The 23,304-nt window shown below is 42.5% G+C and overlaps 1 protein-coding gene across 1 annotated transcript in view; it reads right to left on the bottom strand.

The window, feature by feature from the left end:
* spns2 (SPNS lysolipid transporter 2, sphingosine-1-phosphate) overlaps nt 1-20,585 on the bottom strand; it is a 144,047-nt gene extending 123,462 nt beyond the window's left edge. The window contains exon 1 of the mRNA XM_029670037.2: nt 20,070-20,585. Within this exon, the coding sequence (XP_029525897.1) occupies nt 20,070-20,301 (232 nt within the window). The 5' untranslated portion in view covers nt 20,302-20,585. The remainder of the gene's footprint in view (nt 1-20,069) is intronic.
* Between the last annotated feature and the right edge of the window lie 2,719 nt (nt 20,586-23,304).

Raw genomic sequence — 23,304 nt, 5'->3', positions numbered from 1 at the left:
CTCACCCCTCTGTGACCAAAACAAGAGGGCATGAGGTCAGATCATACTTATTAGGGAGCAAGGGGTGAGGGGGTGACTTGACCACATGAAAGCTTTGGTGGCTGACAGAGGAAGAGGCGGTGTGTAATTCCACTGCTTACTATTACAGACGTCGGCTAAATTGGAGCCCTAAATAACACACTGTTTTCCCTCCGCAATGGGAATCGCATGCTAGCAAGTGGGCTTTAACAGAACCCAGGGAAAACCAACTCGGGAAAAGAGCTCTGGCAGGAAATCAAATATTTTATCAAAACACAACTAGGCCTACTGTACAGCCTTTCTATCTGATTGTCTACAGTGAAAAAAAGGTGCCTTGGATATCCACTAAGACATATTTTCCACTCAAATCCTATGCACGAAATGATAGATTAACCCAATGTATAAATAGTGTTTCACACAGTATAGTCTGTCACGAGAGACTATATCCCATATAATGGTGATGTACAGTGTGGCTTTTCTTACTCTTAGACCAACTCAGAGCCGAGCCACTCCCAGTACCAAGCAGATGGAAAAAACCACTGTGGAGAGAGAAAGAGAGAGAGAGAGAGAGAGAGAGAGACAAGTCTATAAACAAAATTACTAGAGCTTTTTTCCATCTCTTTAATGCTTCTGTTGTTGTTTGGGAGCCTTTAATGTGAACACTATAAAAAGGGAGGGAAGGAGAGAGGAGGACAGGAGGGAGACGACAGACAACAGCCAAGTCTGATGTGGCGGAGTCGGGCGGAGGCGGGGAGGCCTACCCCCAAACTTTAATTTAGTAGCATGACGTCCAATTTGAACAAGGCTTCTTCAGAGATACCAGACTTTGACACTTTGGGTTCTCTGTGACTGTCTATAGAGGAAATCTGAAATAACATATTAGGATCCTCATTACGGGAAAATGTCACAAAAAACGTCCTCCATTTTAAGTTGTATGGCACTGAAATAGTTACGTGGTTCCACCTACTTTTTCTATGCTTCGGATTTGGACTATCCAAATGTAGTGCTACTGACAGGAACCAGTAGCACTACATTTGTGGATCATTTGGCCATGCTAGAATGGAAATGGACACACACAGGAGTAACAGAGCAACGGACACCCCGCAGCTATGTCTGGGAGGGTGTCTCACCCAGACCTGTCTCGCCCAGATCCCCCCCCGAAGGACCTGCTCCGAGATAATCCACAACAAGAGGACCTACACCCAGAACACAGCATCACCAGCCACACCCCAACCAGCTAAGATCACCCGGAGCAAACCCTGGCCAGACCCTATATAGGCCACCATATCAGACCTATGCCCCTTCTGCCCACCCCATGCCCCCGCCCCTACGGCAAGGACCTCAACATGACAGCAGGACATATGCCCAGTCTGTGAGCAGAGCAACAGGCCCAACCCCAACTGTTACACCCGCCCAAGCCCCATCCTGTGACCTTAGAGGTATGTATCAGATGCTCAACATGCTCTGCTCACACCTACTGTGATGGTCCGGGCCTAAACCACACAAAAACAACACTAGACACTATGGAACACAAAGCTTTCACTGTCTCATCCTGGAATATACAAGGTCTGAGGTCATCTGCCTTTGCCCTAAAGAGCAGGAACCCAGACCTCATCAAAGAAATTGGAAATACAGACATTGTCATCCTACAAGAAACATGGTACAAAGTAGATGGTTTCCCTCTAGGTAACAGAGAGCTGGTAGTCCCATCCACCAGAATACCAGGTGTGAAACAGGGAAGAGACTCAGGGGGTATGCTAATTTGGTATAGAGCAGACCTAACCCACTTTATTAAATTAGTCAAAACAGGAACATTTTACATCTGGCTAGAATAATTCATAAGGAAATTATCTCAACAGAGAAAGAATAAACTCATGTGTGCTACCTATATTCCCCCAATATGATCCCCATACCCCATAACGATAACAGCTTATCCATCCTCGAGGGGGAGATAAACAATTTCTAGGCTCAGGGACATGTACTAGTCTGTGGCGACCTAAATACCAGAACTGGACAGGAACCCGACACCATCAGCACACATGGGGACAAACATATGTATGTGACAGCATTCCCTCCCCCATATGCCCCCTAAATCAAATCACATTTTTATTTGTCACATACACATGGTTAGCAGATGTTAATGCGAGTGTAGCGAAATGCTTGTGCTTCTAGTTCCGACAATGCAGTAATAACCAACAAGTAATCTGACTAACAATTCCAAAACTACTGTCTTATACACAGTGTAAGGGGATAAATAATATGTACATAAGGATATATGAATGAGTGATGGTACAGAGCAGCATAGGCAAGATACAGTAGATGGTATCGAGTACAGTATATACATATGAGATGAGTATGTAAACAAAGTGGCATAGTTAAAGTGGCTAGTGATACATGTATTACATAAGGATGCAGTCGATGATATAGAGTACAGTATATACGTATGCATATGAGATGAATAATGTAGGGTAAGTAACATTATATAAGGTAGCATTGTTTAAAGTGGCTAGTGATATATTTACATCATTTCCCATCAATTCCCATTATTAAAGTGGCTGGAGTTGAGTCAGTGTCAATGTCAGTGTGTTGGCAGCAGCCACTCAATGTTAGTGGTGGCTGTTTAACAGTCTGATGGCCTTGAGATAGAAGCTGTTTTTCAGTCTCTCGGTCCCAGCTTTGATGCACCTGTACTGACCTCGCCTTCTGGATGATAGCGGGGTGAACAGGCAGTGGCTCGGGTGGTTGATGTCCTTGATGATCTTTATGGCCTTCCTGTAACATTGGGTGGTGTAGGTGTCCTGGAGGGCAGGTAGTTTGCCCCCGGTGATGCGTTGTGCAGACCTCACTACCCTCTGGAGAGCCTTACGGTTGAGGGCGGAGCAGTTGCCGTACCAGGCGGTGATACAGCCCGCCAGGATGCTCTCGATTGATTGCATCTGTAGAAGTTTGTGAGTGCTTTTGGTGACAAGCCGAATTTCTTCAGCCTCCTGAGGTTGAAGAGGCGCTGCTGCGCCTTCTTCACGATGCTGTCTGTGTGAGTGGACCAATTCAGTTTGTCTGTGATGTGTATGCCGAGGAACTTAAAACTTGCTACCCTCTCCACTACTGTTCCATCGATGTGGATAGGGGGGTGTTCCCTCTGCTGTTTCCTGAAGTCCACAATCATCTCCTTAGTTTTGTTGACGTTGAGTGTGAGGTTATTTTCCTGACACCACACTCCGAGGGCCCTCACCTCCTCCCTGTAGGCAGTCTCGTCGTTGTTGGTAATCAAGCCTACCACTGTTGTGTCGTCCGCAAACTTGATGATTGAGTTGGAGGCGTGCGTGGCCACGCAGTCGTGGGTGAACAGGGAGTACAGGAGAGGGCTCAGAATGCACCCTTGTGGGGCCCCAGTGTTGAGGATCAGCGGGGAGGAGATGTTGTTGCCTACCCTCACCACCTGGGGGCGGCCCGTCAGGAAGTCCAGTACCCAGTTGCACAAGGCGGGGTCGAGACCCAGGGTCTCGAGCTTGATGACGAGCTTGGAGGGTACTATGGTGTTGAATGCCGAGCTGTAGTCGATGAACCGCATTCTCACATAGGTATTCCTCTTGTCCAGATGGGTTAGGGCAGTGTGCAGTGTGGTTGAGATTGCATCGTCTGTGGACCTATTTGGGCGGTAAGCAAATTGGAGTGGGTCTAGGGTGTCAGGTAGGGTGGAGGTGATATGGTCCTTGACTAGTCTCTCAAAGCACTTCATGATGACACAACTACGACAACATAACCAACAAAAACTCCTGTAGCTCTGTTGGATGCTGGGTATGTACATAGTCAATGGTAGGCTTTGAGGGGACTCCTATGGTAGATGCACCTATAGCTCATCTCTGTGCAGTAGTATTGTAGACTACTTTATCACTGACCTCAACCCAGAGTATTTTAGAGTGTTCACAGTCAGTCCACTGACACCCCTATCAGATTACAGCAAAATCACACTCTACTTGAACATGTGAACACTATAATAATGAGGCATCAATGCCAAAGGAATTTAATAATAAGAAATGCTATAGACGGAAGGAAAATAGTTTGGAAATCTACCCCACAAAAAATAGGAAACAACAAATTCAATCCATTCTAGACAATTTCCTGGACAAAAGGTTTTACTGTGATGTGTAAACTTGGCAGTAGAAAACCTAAACAGTATATTTGACCCAAAAACATATACATGATTGTCACGTTCTGACCTTAATTTCCTTTGTTTTGTATTTATTTAGTATGGTCAGGGCGTGAGTTGGGTGGGTTGTCTATGTTTGTTTTTCTAGGTTTTGTGAATTTCTATGTTTCGGCCTAGTATGGTTCTCAATCAGAGGCAGGTGTCATTAGTTGTCTCTGATTGAGAATCATACTTAGGTAGCCTGGGTTTCACTGTGTGTTTGTGGGTGATTGTTTCCGTGTCTGTGTTTGTTCGCCACACGGTACTGTTTCGGTTTTGTTCACGTTTATTGTTTTGTATTCATTGAGTGTTCAGTTCATGTTTTTAAATAAACAACCATGGACACTTACCACGCCGCATCTTGGTCCGATCCTTGCTACACCTCCTCTTCAGACGAAGAGGAGGAAAACCCTTACAATGATCAAATACAAATATTTAAATAAACTATTAAAGTCTACCAGAACCCACTGGATTCTCCAATTATATTGAATGAACTACAGCACAAAATACAAACCCTCCAACCAAAAAAGGCCTGTGGGGTTGATGGCATCCTAAATTAAATTATAAAATATACAGACTACAAATTCCAATTGGCTACACTTAAACTCTTTAACATCATCCTCAGCTCTGGCATATTTCTGAATATTTGGAACCAAGGACTGATCACCCCAATCCACAAAAGTGAAGACAAATTTGACCCCAATAACTACCGGGGATATGCGTCAACGGCAACCTTGGGAAAATCCTCTGCATTATCATTAACAGCAGACTCGTACATTTCCTCAGCGAAAACAATGTCCTGAGGAAATGTCAAATTGGCGTTTTACCAAATTAGCGTACGACAGACCATGTATTCCCCCTGCACACCCTAATTGACAAACAAACAAACAAAAACAAAGTCTTCTCATGCTGTGTTGATTTAAAAAAGCTTTTGATTCAATTTGGCATGAGGGTCTGCTATACAAATTGATGGAAAGTGGTGTTGGGGGAAAAACATATGACATTATAGAATCCATGTATACAAACAACAAGATCTTGGGTGTAAAATAGGCAAAAAAACAACACAAATGTATTTCCACAGGGCTGTGGGGTGAGACAGGGATGCAGCTTAAGCCCCAACCTCTTCAACATATGTATCAACTAATTGGTAACGGCACTAGAACAGTCTGCAGCATCCGGTCTCATCCTGCTAGAATCTGAAGTCAAATGTCTACTGTTTGCTGATGATCTGGTGCTTTCTGTCTTCTGCACAGACTCTGTTAGACCTGGGCCCTGACAGTAAATCTCATAAAGACAAAAATAATAGTGTTCCAAAAAAGGTCCAGATGCCAGGACCACAAATACAAATTCCATCTAGACACCATTGCACTAGAGCACACAAAAAAAATATACATATCTCGGCCTAATCAGCGCCACAGGTAACTTCCACAAAGGCCTTCAATGCCATCAAAAGGAACATCAAATTCGACATAACAATTAGAATCTGGCAAAAAAAATACTTGAATAAGTTATGGAACCCATTGCCCTTTATGGTTGTGAGGTCTGGGATCCGCTCACCAACCAATATTTCACAAAATGGGACAAACACCAAATTGAGACTGCATGAAGAATTCTGCAAAACGAACCTCCGTGTACAACGTAAAACACCAAATAATGCATGCAGAGCAGAATACCGGCAAATGATCAAAATCCAGAAAAGAGAATAAAATTCTACAACCACCTAAAAGGAAGCGATTCCCAAACCTTCCATAACAAAGCCATCACCTACAGAGAAATGAACCTGTTGGAGAGCCCCCTAATCAAGCTGGTCCCGGGGCTCTGTTCACAAACAGACCCCACAGAGCCCCAGGGCAGCAACACAATTAGACCCAACCAAATCATGAGAAAACAAAAAGATAATTACTTGACAAACTTGGAAAGAATTTCCAAAAAAACAGAGCAAACTAGAATGCTATTTGGCCCTAAACAGACAGTACACAGTGGCAGAATACCTGACCCAAAAGCTGCACATCCTAACCTCCTGCCAAATGTATGACCATATTAGAGAAACATATTTCCCTCAGATTACACAGACCTACAAAGAATTTGAAAACAAATCCAATTTTGATAAACTCCCATATCTAAATGGGTGAAATATCACAGTGTGCCATCACAGCAGAAAGATTTGTGACTTGTTGCCACAAGGGCAACCAGTGAAGAACAAACACCATTGTAAATACAACCTATATTTATGTTTATTTATTTTCCCTTTTGTACTTTAACTATTTGCACACCATTACAACACTGTAAATATACATAATATGACATTTGAAATGTCTTTATTATTTTGTAACTTTTCTGAGTGTAATGTCTACTGTTAATTTTTTATTGTTTATTTCACTTTTGTTTATTATCTATTTCACTTGCTTTGGCAATGTAAACATGTTTTCTATTCCAATAAAAACCCTTAAATTGAAATTGAATTGAGAGAGAGAGGGGAGAGAATAGAGAGAAGAGACAGACAGAGAGCGAGAAATACAGTAGACTTACAGTACAGTAACAGTATGTTGCCACAGCCCAGGTCACTTTAGTCTCTACTGACAGCTGGGTCAGTGAGGACCAGCCACTGAGAACCAGCCAGCAGCCACAGTCACAGGGGTCTAACCAGCAACTCCAGGGGTGGCCAGGCAGGAAGAAGCAGAGCCTGTCAGACTGGTTCACCCAGTCCCCTGTGGCTGTCCCAACTCCCCTGAATGGATCACCCTCACAAAATGGCTGGCCATCTCTTAGACCAATTAGACAGTGTCATAAACAGGTTATCTTAAAGATAGTCATCTAAATGCCACCCTGCGTGTGTGTGGCGGGGTAAAATTGAGATTTGAGAGGTGAGGCAAGCCCTACACCAGGGGCGAGCCGGGATGGGTGGGGAAGATGGGGAGAGTTGGACATGGATCTATAATTGCATTTTCGTAGTGGCATAGAGTAGAGCAGAGGAATTTCTAGGATTTAGGCTACACACAAGGCACAGGTTTTAGTAGGGTCCAGGTAAAAATTGCATGCAATTCTATGTGAAATTCTACGTATACTCCTACACAAAATGTTTTTTCATGAGCACCAACAAGTGAAGTTCATAGCAGCATACAGTGCCTTCAGAAAGTATTCACACCCCTTGACTTTTTCCACATTATGTTGTGTTACAGTCTGAATTTAAAATGGATACAATTTAGATTTTTTTTGTCACTGGCCTACACACAACACCCCATAATGTCAAAATGGAATTACGTTTTTCAAAATTTTGACAAATTAATCAAAAATGAAAAGCTGAAATGTCTTAAATCAATAAATATTCAAAACCTTTGTTATGGCAAACCTAAATAAGTTCAGGAGTAAAAATTTGCTTAACAAGTCACATAATAAGTTGCAAGGACTCTGTGTGCACTAATAGTGTTTAACATGATTTTTGAATGGCTACATCATCCTTGTACCCCACGCATACTGTAAAGTCCCTCACTCGAGCAATGAATATCAAACACAGATTTAACCACAAAGACCAAGGCACCTACTGGTAGATAGATTTTTTTTTTAAAGGATGCATTACATATCCCTTTTAGCATGGTGAAATTTATTAATTACACTTTAGATGTTGTATCAATACACCCAGTCACTACAAAGATACATATGTTCTTCCTAGAGCTGCGGCAGTCACAAAATTGTGTCAGCCGGTGATTGTCAAGCAAATAACTGCCGGTCGCACGGTAATTGACCGTTAATTAACATAAACACATTTAGCATCAACTGGCTTCCACACATAGCCTACAGGCCACTGATGCTGACCTTTGGAACATCTACTGCAACCAGCATCCTCACCCACTGGGCACTGACTGACACCGGACGTCCATGGACGTTGAAAAGGAGTTGAAATTTGGTCAGTCCACCCTGGCCTTCATGTTAGGTTCAGATTTGGAAGTTATCATAGACATATTTCACAAATTTGATTAGTACAGTACAGTGAGTAGAGCACAGAGTACAGTACAATATGCGAGACCGAGTTAACACCAAGGGGTCCGAGACCGAGTCAACACTGAGACCAGAAAAATTTGAGTCCAGTTCAAGACCATGATTGTAATTGTGTCAAATCGCCACCATAAAGAGTTCAAAAGGATCTGTGTTCATATTTCAGAAGAACATTCACGTATGGATTCTTTAGACATTCAGAATGGTGAAAAAAATGCATGCTGAGGGCAATAGAGAGATACTCTACAAATTATAGCTAACCCAAACAGGTCTATAATAGATAAAAAGATCAAATAATTTACAACTTCCCATGGTTTCCACTTACTAATAGTGAGGGCGCACCTTTGAAACAATTTCCCCCACAAGGAAATTCTGATGAGTGCGACAAAGTTTGATGATATTTTTCAGTGACAGTAAAGGACAGTAATGTTACCAGTAAAGTAGGAAGCCCAAGTCTCAATAGGAGATAAGAAATAAATGTGTCATGAAAGTAGTGTGGATATTTAGCCTGGCGAAGCATTTGTATGCACTGACTGAACGGGAGACCAAGTCATTATCCAAAACCGAGTCAAGACCGAGTAAAAATGTATCATACACCGAGACAAGGCCAAGACACTCAATGTGGTCTCATGACCGGACTCGAGTACTACAACACTGCTGTTTAGTATAGATCAGGGACCCATGATGTAATTTTGTCACCGTAATTCCGTTACAGGGTGTAAATCCACTTCACTTACTGTAGTTCAATAACCAAAAGAGATTGATTTCAAACTCAAGGTGCCAGGTCATAGCTGAAACCCCATTGTTTCTGCAGACATCTTTGAATCTTAAAGGTGCTACACATATGTTTGCATTGTAATTTAGTGTAGGGAATCATTGTACCATGAACATCGCTGGAAATATATTTTCAATAACAAACAATATAGTTTTTACAGCTACTCTATTTGAAGCTGGCAGACCAAAACTGGTACTTTTGGTTTTGGTCCACCTGCTTCAAAAAGCTGTAAAAACAATATTTTGTGTTAATTGAAAAGATATTTCACACCGATTTGGATGGTACAGTGATTTCCTACACTATTCAGTGCTAATTTTCTTACATAATCTGAAATTGAGCGAACAGTGTAACATTTTTGCCACCAGGAAATGAGAGCTATATTTCCACTAGATTACACAGCTACAAATTCAGAACAGCTTTCCCATTATGACAACAGATTCCGCTCCGGAGAGAGAAATCAATAGGTGACTATCACACCCAATCACAACACTAGTGGGTCATTCCACCATTACTGCAGATATATCATGGACATTTTCTGAAATTACAATGCAAAGATTATAACAAATCCTATGTTTAGCACCTTCAAATTGGAGCAAATATTTAACTGTTTTTGGAAAACATGGTCGCATAAATACCAGAGAGAGATTTTACCATAACTCCGTTAACAGAGTTTGTATCTGCACAGTTCTTCCAATAGCTTTTGTAAATGTTTCAGTGAAAATGTTTTAAAGTATTTATTGTGCATAGACTTGTATGGTTTGGTAAACTTTGAAATCAAAGCGTAATTCACGCTAACATGGAATTGCCCTGTAGGCAAAATTTGCATAACCACATTTTTTAAAATTTTACCTTTATTTTACTAGGCAAGTCAGTTAAGAACAAATTCTTATTTTCAATGACAGCCTAGGAACAGTGGGTTAACTGCCTGTTCAGGGGCAGAACGACAGATTTGTAACTTGTCAGCTCGGGGATTTGAACTTGCAACCTTTCGGTTACTAGTCCAACGCTCTAACCACTAGGCTACCCTGCCGCCCCAAAGGTACTAGGGCTCAGCCCCCCCTGGCTCTCGTTTGGATCACAGGTGCCGTTGAACAGCCCTGGCCGGCACTGGCCCAATTGAATCTGTGTGTGTGTGTGTGCATCCTGATCTTGATCTCTTCCTCTCCAGTCAACCCCTCTCCCCTGCAGCCTTCCTGCAAAGTCTGATGATACTGGACTGGGGCATTATTTAAGTCTCCAGGGGGTCCTTCAAGGTGCTAGATTATCCCCCATCATCACAGGCCCCTAATTAACAGTTTGACTGAGACAAAATAGAACCCCGATGCCTTGAGAAAAACACTAATAATCTATTGCTCTGGTCTCCACCCTTCATCTGCGGAACCCAGATTAGGCTGTTCTAAGGCCCCTCCAACCTGGCTGGGTTTGGGGTGAGGACAGAGCATCTAAATGGCTACAGGGGGGTGACACCCACATCTTTCTAAGTTTAAGTGCAGCCCAGCCGTCTGCCCCCCTCCCCCACATGGACCCCCATATTCCCCTAAACAGCTAATCCAGTCTTTATCATAATCTGCTGGGGAGCTTGGACTGTCTGCTAGGGGAATAGAGGAAAGACCACCGCTATGATTCTGTGTCTGAGAGCATTGAGAGCAACGACAGCAAATTAAATCTAATTTAAATGGGTCCTACACTCTCAGAGAGCACTCTAAATCCTAGTCTCCTAAAAACCAAGAGGCATACAAACGTCTGGTGCTACAGTAGAATGGCTCCATCAGGACCCATAAACTCTGGCCAGACTGTACAGAGTGACCTTAGACTGGCCATCATAACTCATCTGGCTCTTACTCTCAAGGGATAGATCCCAAAGGGCACTCTAGTCTCTACAAAGTGCCCTTTTTCTGGTAGTGCACTAAAGTAGTAGGAATAGGGTGCCATTTGGGACACAACCCTAGATTCCTCCACTCCAATCCCCTTCTCACTAATAGTCCTGTTGTATTTAGAATGATAACTCAGTGACAGTGTGTTCTAGATCACAAATCAACTAACTCTGATTTACAGAACAGAGCAATCAACCACAGGTTGCATCCCAATGGAACCCTTTTACCTTTGTAGTGCCCTACGTATAGTGCCTTACTTTTGACCTGAGCCCTATGGGCTCATTTCAAACTCATTTTCTACAAATATACAGCCCTGCTGCCCCTTCACAGCCCTCTATAAATAGAGTAGGAAGGGAACAACCACATCACAGGCTAAGAAATCAACCACACTCAAGGATGCACACACACACACACATCACAGACTGCTGTGTTTTTACCCAACAACACTCAAACCGTCATGGCATGGCCCGGGGCCTCCAGAGCGAGACGGGTGGTGTTGCTCGTCGGTCTATGTTTGAGTTACGGCTGAGAGAAAGACATAGACGACCCAGAACTTAGCAAAACAGCTGAGGCCTCACAGCCTAGAAGGCAGCAGGGTTAGTTGGCAGGCTCAGCTGGCACCCTCCACCTCTCCACCACCTCACAGTGAGACAGGGTGTGTCTGAAAATGTTACTAGCTGTCAAATCCTTTCAAGAGTTCTTTGGACGAAAGGTTCCAAGGTCCCTCCGTCGGAACTCCTCCTCCAATTTGCATTGAGAGGAATCGAGGTAGTAAGGACGTAGGAGGCAAGGATTTGACGGCTAGTACATTTTTCAGATGTAGCCGCAGACACATGGCAGGCCCAGGCCTTTGAGCATTTCTACATCACACGTGGGTTTGGCTCTTCGCTCTGCCTGACTGAAAACAGATTACCATAACCGACCAATGTGTCTGTTTACCAAGACAGACAGCCGGGAGAGCAAATAGTGGAGGTCACAGAAATTATAACTGTTTTCTGTGTCCCAAATGGCACCATATTCCCTATATAGTGCATACATTTTGACCAGGGCCCATATGTAGGGTGCACTATGTAGGGAATAGAGTGTCATTAGGGACACAACCCTGTGTGCTCCACAGCACTCTCTCTAGTTCCCAGCATGTATTTGAATTAAACACAGAGCAGTGGGAAATTATAGAGCATTAACAAGAACGGAGGGAAACGGATATTATAAGCATATACTGTATATAATATAATACATATTTATATTATACACATTTTAGGGAGTATTTTTTATGTTGCATGGTCTAAATTTGAAGGCTGGAAAATATGAATTGATTGGATGGCTGGATGTGTTTGGTGATTCTGGTGGACTCAATGTTTTTCCAGGGTATTAAGAGTGTTTTATATTATTATTATAATTAGAATCTAATTTTATGAGGCTGGGACATCTAAAATTCCCATGAGAAGGTGTGTTGTTTTCTGTCGGTTCAGTAAGCCTATGTAAATGAGCTTTTCATTGCAGATATGGACCAGTAGTATTCAGATCTAGAAATTCCTTTTTAAAACGTAACCGTTCCATTCGTTCTAATTGTGCTGTTCCAGGGCTGTCAATCCTTGTTAAATGGCCACATTGGGTTGAAACGGCTTCTATAAAGAATATTGGCAGTAAATGACATGACTTTGTTAAATTACTCAATCAAATCCAGTAGAGAACATCTGGCAACAGCAATCAACAAAAGCAGAAGTTTTCTTTCTTCTGTTCATGTTGGCAAGAGGTATATAATGAATAGCAGTTTGCTTACTGTGTTTGATTTTGTACATACGTGTGACTTTGACTGAAACTGTACATGATGTGTGTGTGTGTGTGGCTGTCATTTTCTGATCATTGATGCAGAAAGAGGAGAATCAGGCGATGTGATGGGTGGCAGGCGCCAGGCAGCCCTCTGTCAGCCTGAGACAATGCAGCAGTGATGAAACAGCAGAGAGCCCACTACAGTAATGTAATGGCTGGAAGCACAAGGACCTTTTGATGGAGGGGCAGGCAGGAGGAAGCTATGGCTAAACGCAGCCTGCATTCTGCTCTGTGTCCACTCTCCTTTGACACCTCACCACTCAGCTACCACTATACTGCAGTCAGCCCCTCCCTCGCACAGCCACACTTGAAATGAGGGGAAAACCCTGTGTGTGTGTATGGGGGGGGATACAGTACAATGTGGGCACCTGACATGAGGAGAGGGGGATTAAGGGAGGGATATATTGAGGGAAAAGGAAGGGAGTGGAGGAAGTGAGAGGAAGGGAGTGAAAGAGGGCGACTGGAAAATAATGGTCATCTTGTCCCCTGTTTCCAGGGCTGTTGTGTCCTCTGTACTGATCCATCATACTTGGTCATACAATGGCAAAAGAGAGCGAGAGATGCTGTGGAGAGAGGGTGGAGGCATATAAGGAGTGAACCACAAAACATTAACCACAGCACCCCTCCCCCTGAACACTTTACTACCAGCACCGAAGATGTACAGCCCACACTAATTGCCCTAACACCAACGCCATCAACCATCTGTCAGAATACAGCAGGAGAGGAGAGGAACTTCGGAGGTGGTCATTTTAGGTAAAGGTGGAGAGAGTATAAGTTTCTGTTGTGTTCAGTAAATCAGTCCAGCCAGGTCACTGCATCCTGCTCCCCTCCTTGCTCCCCCTCTTCTCCCTGCCTCTCTCTCTGAGGGTCTTGTGCACATGCTGCACATGCATAATACATCAGGCAGTGGTCAGGTGCAGTGGCAGTGAAAGGAACCCCTCTCCCTCTGCAGCACATGCACTCAATGGAGAGGAGACCCCCTCTGCACCACATTCTGCACTCACCAATGCAGCTTCCCTCACAAGGGTTGGTTAGTGCTGAAATCCACCTGCAGCCCCTTCCCTCCATCTCTTCCATCTCTTTTTCTCTCTCTCTTCTCCTTCCCTCCCTCTATCCATCTCTCTCCTGCTCCTGTCACAGCACTAGAAGTGCTTCCCCAGTATTCATCTACAATATACTGTAGTATCTGGGAAGAAAATTAAATGGTTTGATATTCACCTCGCTAATCATTATATTCTCTACAGCACTGAAACCACAACGACTAGATGCACATGATGGAGGAAGTCACAAAAGCCAAATAGAGATGTTTTCCAGTCCATTAATGAAGTGCTTGTCATGAAAATCACATTTGCAGTTTCACATGTAAGAAATCTCCACACCTCAAAACTTCAATTTCACATGTGGAATTGCAGGTTCACATTTTTTACAAATGAGGGCTCATATTGAGTATATTTGCATTAGTACATATGAACCACGCTAATGGTTTATAAGGTTACTTTTTATGAAATGTTTATCTAATGGCCGCATGCTAATTTCTAACTGTTAGCTAGCTCCTAGCTAGCTATTTTTAGCTTCTGTTATTGTTAACTGTCCATTGTTTTTTGCTACATGTAATACACAGGACTAAAAGGGATTTAAATCATGTTTTTGAAAATGTGTTTTCTGGAATGAATGTAAACTGATTCAACAATGCGATGTAAAAACAAATTGACATTGTGAGGTTAAAGAAAGTTTTGCATCACAAAAACCTAGACTTCGGCGATGTAATTTACAAAATAGCCTCCAACACTCTACTCAACAAATTGGATGCAGTCTATCACAGTGCCATCCATTTTGTCACCAAAGCCCCATATACTACCCACAACTGCAACCTTAATGCTCTCGTTGGCTGGCCCTCGCTTCATACTTGTCGCCAAACCCACAGGCCCCAGGTCATCTACAAGTCTCTGCTAGGTAAAGCCCCACCTTATCTCAGCTCACTGGTCACCATAGCAGCACCCACCTGTAGCACGCGCTCCAGCAGGTATATCTCACTGGTCACCCCCAAAGCCAATTCCTCCTTTGGCCGCCTCTCATTCCAGTTCTCTGCTACCAATGACTGGAACGAACTGCAAAAATCACTAAAGCTGGAGACTCCTACCTCCCTCACTAGATTTAAGCACCAGCTATCAGAGCAGCTCACAGATCACTGCACATAGCTCATCTGTAAATAGCCCATCCAATCTACCTTATCCCCATACAGTATTTCTTTATTTATCTTGCTCCTTTGCACACCAGTATCGCTACTTGCACATTCATCTTCTGCACATTCTACCATTCCAGTGTTTAATTACTATATTGTAATTACTTCAGATCAGATACATGAAAACGTGAAATGGCCGATAAACGTGAAATGAATCGATAAAACATAGTTTAGAGAGACATAAAAACAATTAATTCAAAATAGGTGAATCTTTCCTTCAAACCTCATTCACTACCAACTTGGGGTCATTTTGACCCCAGAGGCACATTTGTTATCCTAGCCCAAAGGTGGTTAATTCGAATTATGTTCCATTTTCATGACTTTGTCAATCAACTTGTTCTTTAAAAAAATAGAAATCATTGTTTAGTGTTTCTGTATCAAAATGTACTTTGGGTTCATTTGACCACAACCAAAAACACCTAATCCCACCTATAGTAAATTGATGGATAAGGCCTTTATTTAAATCAAGGTTTCCCTTCTCTGGAGACATAATAACAAGTTATCCATACCACCAGAGGGTGTATCAGTGATTTTGCCCAGATACACAGTGCACCTGCAGAGATGGAGCCCCTTATGTAACTTGCCAATGGTTATGACTGGTTATAACCAGGTATGACCATGCACAAAATCGAAATTATCTTACATATATGCTTAGTTGCAGTCAAAACAGCTCATAAAATGAATATTTGGTAGAACTGTAATATAGACACCAGCTACTCTCTGAATGTACACATAGTGCTGAATTGGTGTGTACCCCCCTGCAACCTTATTCCTACAATTTCCTCCAATATTATATATATATGCAACTTGTTATGGTATTTGGGTTGCTCTAACATTTGGTTTGAAGTGACTTTGAGGCTTTGAGCATGCTTTTTGAAGCATTTATTCAAAAAACACATTTTTTGTAAGGGCAAGAGAGGGAGGTGTGAATAGAAAACAGCTATGATGATCCGCTCACTCACCGATTGTTATTGTATTATAACTATGTTTTATCTCTTAAGAGAAGATTGACAAGGATGTGGATTTTTAAACTCTCTGCATTGTGTTTAGATGGTGCTTACATATGCTGAGATTAGATACGCAACTGCACATCAACATATTCTCGGCACAGGGAAGGAAGAGGCTACCTCAGCTAACTCTCTCTCCCATTGAGAATAGATCATTCAGAAGCTCGCCTTAGTCGTTTGTCTCTAGTGGTGATATCTATCTAGCATAAAATCAAAGGCAGAACTGCCTCTAAAACAATTATAACCCAACTGAGAAGAGATCACCTCTGTGTGAATCTGAATTTGATGATATATCCTTTGACAGAGGCCCAGAGAACACCAAGATTGGCAAATTCGCCACTGGCGCCCTGTGCTCTTCACAGATTAAAGCAGGTTCACACTGAGCAAGTGACAGACGTGACAGAGTCTGGATACGCCGTGGTGAACGTTCTGCTGCCTGCAACATCCTCCAGCATGACCGGTTTGGCGGTGGGTCAGTCATGGTGTGGGGAGGCATTTCTTTGGGGGGCCGCACAGTCCTCCATGTGCTCGCCAGAGGTAGCCTGACTGCCATTAGGTACCGAGATGAGATCCTCAGTGCGGTTGGCCCTGGGTTCCTCCTAATGCAAGGCAATGCTAGACCTCATGTGACGGGAGTGTGTCAGCAGTTCCTGCAAGAGGAAGGCATTGATGCTATGGACTGACCCGCCGGTTCCCCAGACCTGAATCCAATTGAGCACATCTGGGACATCATGTCTCGCTCCATCCATCACGTTGCACCACAGACTATCCAGGAGTTGGCAGATGCTTTAGTCCAGGTCTAGGAGGAGATCCTCCAGGAGACCATCCGCCACCTCATCAGGAGCATGCCCAGGTGTTGTGAGGAGGTCATACAGGCACGTGGAGGCCACACACACTACCGAGACTCATTTTGACTTGTTTTAGGGACATTACATCAAAGTTGGATCAGCCTGTAGTGTGGTTTTCCACTTTAATTTTGAGTGTCACTCCAAATCCAGACCTCCATGGATTGATACATTTGATTTCCATTGATAATTTATGTGTGATTTTGTTGTCAGCACATTCGACTATGTAAAGAAAAAAGTATTTAATAAGAATATTTCATTCATTCAGATCTAGAATGTGTTATTTTAGTGTTCCCTTTATTTTTTTGAGCAGTGTATTTAGTCAGTGCAGTACTTTACTCTACAGTAGGCTACACAATATCACTCTCTCTACTATTGTATGTCCTCCTCGCAATGAACAGACTGCTCTACTTGCTGCGGCAGTATGTTTAGCCCCTTCCATACCAACTAACAAAGTCCAGCACGTGGTTTGGAAGAGATGCGTAAAGCTGAATTCTATTGGCATCTCCTTCACTTCCATTATGGAATAGAATGCGCAGGTACAGTGATTGATTTTACCCAATATGAGGACAACATTTGCACACCGAGCAATCTGCAGTAACAAACAACACATTACATAATCACAGCCTCATTACTAATGCATAACATGTCAAAATGAATCTAACAATCCACATGGTGATATAACACGTCACTGCTATTCTGTGTCTGCTATATTCTATTATATTGGGGGGGACATCTCTGCTTCTATAGTCCACGGAAAAGGTACACGGGAAACATCTGCAACATAATAAGATGGAGAGGATAGCTGTGCCAAAAATGCTATCAGCCTACAAATTAAACTCCCACAAATAAAGGATTCTTCAGACTTCATCTGATATTATAATGATGTTAAAAAATGTACCTTCAATTTGGGGATTTTGGAGAGCCAGTGCGAGACGCATTCATTTTGATCATTTTAATTACTTGAATTATGTTCTATTAGTCACTGATGAAAACAATGAGAATAAGACACTTAGCAATCTGTTAAGTGACATCCCGATAATCAGTTGGCCGTTAGCAAACTGAAAATGACATCCCGATAATCATCCCAAGATTTATGTTAATATCTTCTTTTACGCCTCAATAACTTAGAGTCACAGTATTGCATTATTTTGGACAGCTCATTGTAATATGCATCCAGCATAGGCTATCCTTTCACAAAGTAGTATTCCAGCACTTACTATAAGGAGGTGTATCATGCGTAAAATTAAATTGAGCACTCAAAAAAATGTATTGGTTAACTGCAGTGTGGTTTCTATGGAAACGTGGTAGGTCCAACCAGAGGCAGGGAGGGTTAGATTAAAGTAACTGTCCAGTGAAAATCTCATTTTTAAATTCTCATATTCAGTTTGCTCATACCAAATTAATGTTGTTGACTTTCCTTGTAGTTGTGGCCAAAGCATAAATTAGAGAAAAAACACTCATCTCAAACTTGTTTTTGAAACAAACTGTAAAAAAAAAAAAAAAGATTTAAAAAATGCTTGAAATTTGGAAGGAACATGATATACTCTTTGGCCAAGACAGGCCCGTATGTGATTGGTGCAGCAGCTTTTTCCTTTTTTCCAAATTCTCTGGTGGGGAGAAGGATCTTTCTCGAGAATAGGGAAGATACAGGCTCAGGAGTGTGCACTCACTTCACACAAGCATGCTAGCTAGCAAGCCAAGCAAGCCACAGCTGGTGTTAGCAAAAAGGACAGAGCCAATGAAACAACTACTGTATCTCGCCAGTCACTTCTATTTCAAATGACGTGGTATGTAAAAGTTGGCCTGCTGGCAATTTACAAGCAGTTTGCTAACGTTAGCTATCGTGACTAACTTAGCTAGCTGGCAAGCCAACAAGAAAGCAGGTCCTCCACACACCAACCATCTCACGATTCCCATCTATTTTAAATCTTATTTGTAGGTAAAAGTTATATGTCCAGCGGAAACCTAATTAGCTGTTGTTGACTCATAGGTAGCAGAAGTAGCTTCACGACTAGCAAGTTAGGTTAGCCAACAACAACAATATCAGGAATATAGTGATAAAGCAAAGGACAGAAATTAGTCTGCATTTATTACTGTTCTAGTATAGTGTCCTAGTAGTTCCATTGTGCGTTCCCAACTCCTGAATCCATCCATACTATTTTACTTGGTGCAGCCGGGCTCGGGCAGGCAGCCCCATTGGCTCCATGTTGTGGCTAATTTGAATATCCAAGTGTATGTGTGTCTCATTGACTGAGCTGTCAAATCAAATATTTGTGCCCCAAGCAGGGGCACGGAGCAAAGCTGCTTTTGAACATCCTTAATTTTAAAAAAATTGGAAGGACATTTATTTAATTCATATTGTAACAAACTTGAAGGTAATATTTCATAGAAATCTGGAACACTTTAAAGTCTCATAGTAGGATTTGTTAATTATTCAAAAGTGTTTTTCAAAAGTATTGGTCTCTTGTGAAAATGCCAGCAGCGAAATCATTATCATATGCATAGGAAAGGCAACACTCTAGGAGAGAGAGTGTGCTTCACATTTCCAAGGAAGAGTATTTTCTTCCCCACATCTGATGTGACAGTTGTGGATGAATAAACACACACATTTTTCATAACTTTGATTAAATGCAGCAATGTTTAAAACACTTTCAGCATATCAGAAACACGGTAGACTATGTGCACATCTTTGTATATTTATTTTGATATCTATTTCGATATACACAACCTTGTAATTATAAAAGTATGCTTTTGGTCTTTTCTCCCCCCTAATTCCAAAGCGCTTCAAATCCTCTGAACAGTAGCAACCGCACCGCAGCAGCCTCCCCGAGTGACACACGGCGATCCTAATTGATGTGCGATTATTTAAGACAGTGCCAATCAATATCTCAAGGCCCCTGCTCTTTCCTGCCTGACACCCCACGAATAAAAGGAACTGATATATTTGATTGAATCACCTTTCACCATATCCTGCCAATAAATGATCTATGTGAGAATAGCCAATATTGAATATGGAGACTACATTTTTGCTTCTTTGTACAGTGAATAGCCACGACTGCCCACTGCGCGTGGGCAATCGAGTCATTGTTCGATTGCTCTCATTGGGAAGAGCAGGGTTTACACAAAGTAGGCAAATGTACAAATGTAGCCTATGTGTTCTAATTGCACTATACATGGGCTGTATAGAAGAAAACAAACATACAATAAACAACTAATTCCACACTTGCGCGATGGTCCTTCATTGGGATGTGATAATTGCATTTACACAAAGACAAATGTTGGACTCTTACCTGCCACAGTGTATCTGTCCATGTAATTGAGCACATTCCCAAAACTGAGAATCCCAGCCGCAGCCGCCGGGGACCGGCATCTAAGCAGCGCTGCTCGGAATTTCTGCCCGGGCTTGCAGGGATGGAGGTCCGGGTTAGATTTCAGTCCAGGACTCATGCTGCCCGAGAGAGTGTGCACCTCATCAGAACTGCTGCAGCCCTCTATCTCGCATCCATCGCTCTCCACACACATCTTCTGACACGACAGATCCAGCGCAACAGAGAATCAGCCACAACGCACAGAAGGAACAATTGATCAACGTTAGGTAGCCTAGCAAACGGTTAGAAATCTCCAGCGGTGGTTACTCGCAATACAAGATTAGACGCGTTGAAGATGTCGTCTTGTTAAATGTTTGTGAGGGAGTCGCGTCTCGTATGGCTCATTTTACCAGCACACTGACAGCACTGACCGGCTCTTGCGCTCCTCAGGTTTTTCCTTGAGTACCATGAAGTCCTAGCGGAGGGGGTGTGACCTGGCTTAAAAACTCCGCCTCCTTGAGCCCCGCAGGGAATGAACATATTGGCACCTGGTGTGTGGAGAGAATGCGGGGAATTGCAATTTCAGTGAGGTGTAATTTCCAGTGGCGATTTTAGCATGTAAATCTTGGTGGGGCAAAAAAAAAAAAAAAAACGCAACACTAAAACAATACATTAATTGCACTATAACGGTGACCACATAAAGCTGTCGTAACTGCAGAGTCCCAACACCTTACCACTGCTACAGTTCATTCAGTGCCTTTTAAAAAAGCATCGCTGATATGGCTGATATGTGGTTTCTACTGTCAATTGAGCTGTACAAACTATGGGACGACAAGCGGATAAGAGGCAATCCGTCTTTTCGATTAAGACAATGAGCGAGAGACGACAGACGTAGTCAATATAACTATTTGTTCAGCACGTTTGAAATGTACAGCGACAGACATGCCGTTCTTACATATAAACAGACAATGAAAGCTCTTACGAGATTCGATGATTACATTTCTCTGAAACAGGTTATAGGGAAACAACGAGCGGCAACGAGCGATGTGTTTACAATACCGCCTTAGTGAAAATAGACCAAATTATTAGGGTGAGGCACATGGGCTTACTTCTCAACACTTAGTATTACTTTCTTAGCTACGGTATACATATCTCTCTGGCAAGTTCCCAGTTGTCTTGAACTCAGTTAGCCACTGATTCCTTCCCAAACCACTCATTGTTGAATTTGCGATTTCCAATTTGTGTAATATTTATGTCCAATGGCCGATGAGCACATATACGTTTTGTCTCTAATTTCTCTTCAAATGACTAGGATTGAAAACGATTTGATTGTCGACTTGATTCATGGTTATGCTTGCTAGCTAAGATTTTGAAAGTATGATGTTGACATACTGCAGCAGCATCAGTCCAATCAAAGCTACTGTAGATATAACGTGATTTGATGTCATTCTATCTGCGGCCAATGACCTTGAGTCTTCTTGGATGGGCACTTCTAATATAACTCTATGGCAGAACCCAAGGGGCTAAAGTTTTCGAGCTCTAACCTTAGAATTGGGGATGATGTACTGTCTCGTGAGTGACAGAAAACTGAGTCAATCATCACAAAAAACTGAGGCAAACCGGCACAATTCTCTGTATGCTACTCTCTGTTATTATCTATGCATAGCCACTTTAATGACCCTACCTGCATGTACATAATTACCTCAATTACCTCAACCTGCCACATTGACGCATTGCCTCTGAATCTGTACCCCCTGTATGCCCAGCTATTGTTATTTACTGCTGCTCCTTAATTGTTTGTTTTTCTTATCTCTTACTTTTTTAAATGTATTTTCTTAAAACTGCATTGTTGGTTAAAGGGCTTGTAAGCATTTCACTGTAAGGTTGTATTCTGAATACCTGTTGTATTCGGCGCATGTGACAAATAGAATTTGATTTGATTAGATTTATATTCTGCTGGCTAGCCCCACCACCACAGAAAGCTAGGGTGAAACTCCTGCATTTTGGAGCTGCCTTACTCAAGAAAGCAAAAAAACGTAGCATTGCAGACTGCTCCATTGACAATGAAGGACTTCCTTCGGACCGCAAAGAGATTGATGCATCTGGTGGACCTCATGATGCTGCAAAGAGACCGGTTGCATCATTACATTGCCGTAGTCTTCTCCATCCAAGTGCCACATCACAACAAAAATAATCATGATACACTTTAGCAACTTTTTTGGTGGTTTATTTATTTACACAGGTGCCACACGCCACAAGCTAGTCCATACCGCAAGCTAGTCAGGGAAAAACTTGAATTGTCTTGCTGGCATCCGGTCTGCTAATACAAGGTCTAGTAAAGGCCCAGTGCACTACTTTTGTGAGATTTCTTTTTTTTGTTGCAATTATTATTTTGGGGTGATTCACATTTCTTTTTTCTTTTTTTTCAGCGGTGCTGCAGCACCCTCAGCACCCCTACTTCCCGCAGCTATGATTGCAGACTTGCAGGTTGCCTCCCAATTAAAGAGGCTTCTGAGGTGTTCGGCCACAGAATGGAGCTGGGGGCTTTCAGGCATCTACGCACATTTACGCCTCGATCAGACCAACAGCATTATTGCATCAATGCTGTGTATTCAATTCTGCTGTCAAACTTTCTAATTGTGTAATCCAACATTTCTACTGGATATGTGTGCAACAAAAGTTCAACATTCACCTTTTGCTACAATTTCTGTCATGTCTAAATGTACAATTTGTTACATATGTTGGATATATCCAAAGTCTCCAAGTACCTATGCACCAGATATAACACAGAACACACTGAAACTGCATCTGCAATGCTGCAAGGCGAGCAAGTACTTCTGGTGTACCAAAACGCAATGATGCTGTTGTGTGAACAAGGCATTATTACACGTAATTGTAGTTCTTTGTTAAAGCTGATGAGAAAGAATACTGATTATGTTTTGCACTGATAACATAGCCCAGCGATTAGGCTTTTCTATCATCAGTGTGTTGGACCTTGGACTTTGAGATAGGCTTAGGCTATAGTCATTTTGCCATGGAGTGGAGAGAAATGTTTGCAGTCTTAAAGCAAATTTCCTGCAATTCTGCACATTTTGCCATGACTTATGCCATGTTAATATGATATCTGAGTGAGAATGAATAACAAAATCAATGGGGGCCTCCTGGAAGTTATGGCCCCTGGGCACGTGCCCTTCGTGCCCAGTCGGTATTCGGCCAT

The sequence above is a fragment of the Oncorhynchus nerka genome, linkage group LG10, assembly GCF_034236695.1.
Source record: "Oncorhynchus nerka isolate Pitt River linkage group LG10, Oner_Uvic_2.0, whole genome shotgun sequence".
Lineage (NCBI taxonomy): Eukaryota > Metazoa > Chordata > Actinopteri > Salmoniformes > Salmonidae > Oncorhynchus > Oncorhynchus nerka.
The sequence above is the reverse complement of the archived record's forward strand: the minus strand, read 5'-3'. Positions and strand labels throughout refer to the sequence as shown.